General features: G+C 36.3%; 1 protein-coding gene across 1 annotated transcript; it reads left to right on the top strand.

Annotated features, from left to right (window-relative positions):
- Positions 1-675: 675 nt before the first annotated feature.
- On the top strand, positions 676-1,523 carry LOC132752965 (tyrosine-protein kinase SRK3-like). Its single transcript, XM_060743380.1, has 2 exons — positions 676-852; positions 1,376-1,523. The coding sequence occupies exons 1-2, from the start codon at positions 720-722 to the stop codon at positions 1,516-1,518; spliced, it is 276 nt and encodes a 91-aa protein (XP_060599363.1). The 5' UTR covers positions 676-719; the 3' UTR covers positions 1,519-1,523.
- Positions 1,524-6,684: the final 5,161 nt, after the last annotated feature.

The raw sequence follows: 6,684 nt of genomic DNA, 5'->3' as shown, positions 1-6,684 counted from the left end.
GGTTGAAGCAGCATATTTAAAATTGGCTGTCGCTATGATTATTTGTGATGTGTCATGTCCAGCAGGCATTCAAACAAAAAGTTCAGCAGTCTCTTTAAGATTGTAATTGTGCTTATTATATGAAGACAAGGTGATAATTTCGAGATATCTAATAATCAAAGAAAAGTGTCCATTGCACGTTTACCTTTTCCCTGCCCCGAAGATGTATCATTGATTTATCTGGCTTTTGATTAAGAACTGTCCATTATCTGTTAAAAGGGATTTCAGGATATGAATATTGATATTAAAATGGATCAGCCCAACAGTATAGATGTTTGTTACATTTAATGGTGTGCGTCCTACAGGCTTGCGCTGGTTCTTTACTGGTAGCAGGGGTTTGTAAGTGGCTGCAAGGGCTTGTAATTCTTATTCATCACATCCCCATGCCACTTTAGTGACATTACATAGCCTTGCATATATTTTGATGTGACGTCATTTGAATTATACAAACATAGTGTAAAGATGGTGCTAAATGTTAGCTTTATACAATAGGCACGTAAATGAAAAATGTTTCTTTTTCACTTAAAACAGTATTTTAGTTTGGGTATGTGATAAATATAATATTATATTCGTGTAGGTCCATTACTGAATTTATTGAACTTGTTCAATAATTTCAGTTATTGAACTTATACTCATTCAATAACCTCTATGTATTGCAGCTTGCAGATGCTCTTGCCTATATGGAGAAGGAAAAGTTTATACATCGGAACCTTGGGGCACGAAATGTCATAGTGGGTGAACAAAACAAGGTGAAGATAGCAGGCTTTGGTATGACCAAGTGTGCGGACGATCCAGATTTTAATTTTAGAAGAGGTAAAAACAATTGTTATAGAATTTTCAGAATTTTGCCATACTATGTTGTATTATAAATACACAAGAAAAAGATAGTTATGTTTGCTACCTTACACTAAGAATCTAATGACATCCAACTACTTAGCTTATTATGGTGAGCATTGGGTTTGTAATCCAGTGGTCGTTGGTTGGATCCTCAAGCAAGCAAAAATTTCCCAGTGATAGTGGTCATTTGTCTGTATACACTGATTTCAGAAATTTGTTAACTCCCTTTGATATGAAGTTACTTCCCTTTGTTTATGAAATTGGAGATGTGCGTTAATTCCCTTAGTATGGCAGATAATTCTTATTTTATTTATTTTATAGAGAGTGAAGAAGTGGATAGATTTCATAAAGCGATAGTGTTTGTAAAACTGGCAGATATAATTTGACAGACTAATGAAAATTTTACAAGGAAATAAAAAAAATTGTCATTGAAGTTTTAAGTTTATCAAAAATGGTGCTAGGTTTCACAGCTGTATATAAGTTTTACTGTACATTTCAGGTTTAAAAATGGCAATCAAATGGATGGCCCCAGAGGTGTTACTGTATAACAAATATAGCACAAAGGCCGACGTGTGGTCATTTGGTATTTTAATGATGGAAGTATTTATGCATGGGAAAGAACCTTATGAAGGTATGTTATGATATGAAATAATGTCTACCTCAATCACCAGTGCTTATAACATCTGTGCCAAACAAATTATATGTTAATAAAATTTAGATTTTTGCTCTTTTCTAACATTGTGAAATATAGTTGTGATTTAGGGAAAACCACTTAGGAAAAACCACTTTGAATTTTAAAATGATATTTGTTCTATAGATAGGAGTGGAGATTCAAACCAGGGTTAACCTTGATCTAAGACATTAAGAATTTTAACCAACCTCTTCCCTAGTTGAAGTTCAGCATGTCAAGTGTCTGCTTTGTTTAGGCTGATCTGTTTGACTGGTGTATGCTAAATTACACATCTTTCAATGTAACATAAATTATGCAGGGTTAAATTGTTCATTTTCTATTCAATTTAAGAAGCATGGTAAATGGCAGAGGCTATCTAAAGGGGCAGCTTTCTGTCTTGCAGTCAATTAAATTTATCAACTAACTGATATAAGTCAGCTGCTATTGTTGATAAGTCATGTTTCTGGTGAAAAATGTGCACAGGGCATTTCAGGGGAAAATATAGCATATTTAGGGGAAAATCTACCTATTTTTATAGCTGGAAACAGCCATATTCAGCTGTATAATATAAGAGGAAAAAAATCACTGACCTGAGATAAATTTTAAACTGATATAACAAAGCTACACTGGTTGCACAGATATACTTAGTTGCCTCCAACAGGCATAGGGTTTTAAAAGAATTAACTGCATTCCTACCTTCTGTTTTGGTCAGAGAACCAGAACAGAACTTTGACATTTGTTTGGCCTAATTTACCATATTATCCAGCGAGCCAACTTCTTATCTTTTCCTGGCAAAAACCATGCAGCAGTCTCATACATATTTAATTCATGATTGGAGGTTGTTTCCCCCCCCCCCCTCTCATTGTACACATTAGCTGTAGTCTGATTGATCTGTGTTTTTTACTTGATAACATACGATAGTGTATGTACATTGGTTAGATAAATGTGTCATGGTAAATTAAGCCCCATGCTGATTCATGTAGACTTCTGGTTTGACATTTTTTCTCTTGGGAAGAGATTTAGCATCTTGTATTTGAACAGTATTCGTTTTGAAGTTTTTATATGGCCCAGTATATAGAGGATATTCAAGTTTTTTCTTTATTTTCATCAAGTGTTATGAAATAATATTTCGTGAGTGGGGTAAGCCAACAAGTGAACTATGATATTTTGGTGAGTTACTTTTTCTGGCTATAATCGAGGTGAACTGAGCTTCTGTCTTCACAATTCATTCAGGTAATCTGCCATCCTCCATTGTTTTCCATCTTTTACAACATTCCGCAACTTCCCACTCCTGCCTATCTTTAACTGATGCGCTATTACAAGGCTTTTGGCATTACTTTAACCACTTTCCGCATCACCCTGTTTCTTCTGCATGAACCTTGGGGCTTCCAAAGTCCATTTGCATTTGTCTCAGCACACGTTCGCACTAAAATGATTATGATATTCATCGTCTTGTATTTCGACATGGAACTTCGCACAAGTATTGTGCATCATCCAACTTCTTACATATGATGGACTTGCAATATGCAAGTTAACGCCTGGTTTTAAGATATATACTAGTATTTTCTCACCCTTATTATACCAACCCCAACTTTTGACCTCTGAGGTTCTACCAACCCTTCCGATCACTTGGAAAGATGCGTTTGTACTCCTTCATATTTTCCACAAAACCTGTTGGAGGCAGTTGTTCGTTATCAAGGAATAACATCACTTACAAAAGCATATGATGAGGAATTTTGATTTTCTCTCTAACGGTACCTACACCGCGATAAGCTCATGGATGCATAACACCGCACACAGTTCACCGCGTTCTCAAATACTGCTCTAGGTTATTCGAAATCTAATTGCTTTGGTGCTTCATCATTGAAATCTTGACCTATGATTCCATCTGCTGTAATATTACAGACAATACTGGATGATTACTTATTTGTTGTCTAGTTTATTTGAATGCTCTTACGCATAGAATTTGTTGATATTTGAACGCATCTGCACTTGTATACTTATTATTTTTTTTCTCACAGAAAGTGACTCAATACATAATCTTTATCAAAGGTGTTTTGGAAATTATGTAGCTGTGCTACCACTATCTAGTAGAAAATTTACTGTTGCCTTTCATTAATATAGATTTCACCTAATAACAGCCAGCATTTTCTGTGCCCAACTTGATAGCGACTCTACCTTTTAATGCATCAATAAGATTTTCTTTAGAACCCACAAGACCAAAATAGCTTAATAGATTCACAATTTTTTCGTTTTTAAATTCCATTCATTTATTCGTTACTGCTGATTTAGATGATTTATCTTCATCTTTTGTAAAGCAGGTCTTTTGCTATTCAATACGCCCGCCCCGACCTACAGGGGTGGGACGGCTCTCGTTTCCCGCCTGACTGTGCCACCTTCTGAGAAGAATCTCTGCATTACGCAATTACCTATTTGGGATCATGCCGAGCAAAGGTGATCGGTCCCCGCCTGCATCTATAACATTTTCTTGGCCATTCTTCTCTTCTCTGTGAGCCCTTTCTTACGATCTGTCGTATCTGGAGTAGAATCTCAAGGCCCGTTTAGTTCCCATCATCTGATCTTTCATTATTCCGACTTGCCATCTCGACCTATAGACGCCTTTCCATAATCCATTCTTCTTGTTTACTTCTCGTCTCAAACTTCAGTGCTTTCGACCTTGTCTAGAACAATTTCTTCTTCTCTCATATGTGACTTCATTCAATAGGTCTTCACTAGCGTTCAACGCCTTCAACTGCCTCTGCGATTGTTCTGCAGTCTTTGTCCATGACCTGCATTTCATCTCTACAGAGAGTGGCTTTAACAGAATTGCTGACAATGCAAGGTCTCTTTGGTGCTTCTTGTTCGCGGTTGCAGTATGCTTACTAGCGAGTAACCCTTAAAATCAGCTCCATAAGCTGCAATGACTCTCCACAAGTTTTAAGCGTGTTGAAACTTTGACCCCTATCTGTCTGCTGCCTGGCACTTTCCCAAACGGTTGCTCTCAAAAGTGCAGGTGCACAGATCGGAAGAAGCCTTATTGGTCTAATGTTATATAGTATAAAATGCTCTTGCTTGAGGCCTCGTGAGGACAGAGGCAGTTGAGAAGCTTCTTGAGTCATACTCCATTATCCACCTGTAGATCTTGGAAATGCGATATGTTAACTGGTGCTCTAAGTCATCTTCCCCACTAATATTTGCCGGTTTTACTGTTATTGCCGGCCTCCGTATCGTTCGACAACAGTGCTCGGATTCCTGATTGAATCCGTCAACATCATCATCTCTGTAAGAACTTGTCTGAAGGTGAGTCACCTACATTCGCGAATGTCTCCTGGGTCCCATATTACACTCAACTTCGAGTCTGATCGCGCTTGTTACTTATGTCAACGTAGTATGGTAAATTCCATATCACGCACCCAACTGTACGCGGCAGTTGGAAAAATTAATAATGTAAATGGCTTATAAAACCTGCACAGAGGGATTTACTTTGATGTAGAAGTTAGAGTGCGTAAGTCTTAAAAACGCTAAATATCACAGGGCCACAATATACTTTAGATGCTTTGATATATTTCAGTTATTTTTGCGCTATTTTGATATTTTGTTAAATCTTAATAAAAATGTCAGCAGACAGTAGTTCTAGATTACTAGTAGAAACTAATATCCACTTCTGACAGTCCACGTGTAAGCGAAAGGTAAGTATTAGTGGGTAATGTTAGTAGACCACAAGCGTTTTTAACAATGGCAGGTTAGGTAGATTTGACTACATGTATGTCGGATGGCTGTAATTTTTTGTTACCTTCGGGCCAACCAAGGATGTTCAACCAGAAACCAGAATTTCCAAAACAAAACTTCCTTTTTATTTATCGAATATATTAAAATGTGACCTTTTATTAAAAAACGGGGGCTTTTTTTTTTCCTCTTTTTTCTTCAATGAAATATAACTATATTAAGTGTTTGGTTATCAAAATTTCTTTAATAAACAAATGAACTGCATATGTTTAATGTTATATCATTTCTTTCAATAAAATATCAACTGCATTTAGCGTTTGTTATGTATTCTTTATAAACAACAATTGCCTTATACATGTATCTAGTCTGTTATTCATTTATTTATACAGAAAGCATAAGGTCACGGTTATAATAACGTTCTACAGATGTTGTGGTAATCTCTACCAAGGTTATGTTCGTAGAATAAAATACATTTGAAACTAGACCTTTGCCCGTGAGTAACGTTTGGCGAAATTCATGCAAGAGTGTGTGACGCATAGCGCAATAACAAATTCTGAACTGTACTGTTACAAATATAATTTAAATAATGCTAAAGTTTTGTCATATGTACTTTTGCAATCGTGTTCCGACGTGTCCCTAGACCGTTTCATTTAGTTTAAGTTACCTTGTACTTCCGAAGCACGACTGCCCCGACATGACGCAGCCCCAGTGTATTTATAAATCTTCCAGCCATCAGATTGCGTCATATATATTCGATCTTCCGCATGGATACGCGCAAAACAAAAAGTCTGTGCGAAAGTTTATTTTCTTTATAAACAGAAACCTCAAATGAATAAAAAGTATTAATGCAACATAGTTACGGAGTATTATTTAATAATAATACCACTTCTAGTAATAAACATATTTAGGCTTTCGTATTTCCCGTTCAATGCGCTAAGCAAGTTCCTGCCTGTATGCGGGAAAGTTGATTCGGTCAACAAACGTAATGTGTTAAATATTCTAAAGCAACTTTCGTTTTCATTGTAACACTAGGCGCTCCAAAAGTTATGGAATAAAGGTAATTATAACTGTTTCATTCCAAAATTCTTGCTCTTGTTTCTACGTAATTACGACCTGCAACACAAGTTGAACTTGTTTGACCTCCAATGGGTAACGTATTGTTTACATGTTTGACGGCGCTATTTTTCAAATATCTCTGCCTCAAAAGATTTTTCTGTAGCCAGTTTACGTATTCAAAGTAATCCATATAGTTCGCAGTTGATAATAACATTAGTTTTTGGCCCTACCTCTCACCCAGATAAACCTTTGGTTTAAATTATATGATTCATTTGCTCATTATCAAGCTTCCGCTGATAATGATAAATTTAAGGGAAAAACGAAATTCTGCGTGGTGTTACCAGCGTTGTTACAGT

This window comes from Ruditapes philippinarum, unplaced genomic scaffold (assembly GCF_026571515.1).
Source record: "Ruditapes philippinarum isolate M1 unplaced genomic scaffold, ASM2657151v2 ctg25544_1_1_1_1, whole genome shotgun sequence".
NCBI lineage: Eukaryota > Metazoa > Mollusca > Bivalvia > Venerida > Veneridae > Ruditapes > Ruditapes philippinarum.
The sequence above is the reverse complement of the archived record's forward strand: the minus strand, read 5'-3'. Positions and strand labels throughout refer to the sequence as shown.

What these genes read in the sequence shown, in the direction of transcription:
- LOC132752965 (XM_060743380.1), top strand. Translation starts at nt 720, where the DNA reads ATGGAGAAGGAAAAGTTTATACATCGGAACCTTGGGGCACGAAATGTC. An exon ending in AGATTTTAATTTTAGAAGAG is followed by an intron (nt 853 to 1,375) that starts GTAAAAACAATT and finishes TGTACATTTCAG; the next exon opens with GTTTAAAAATGGCAATCAAA.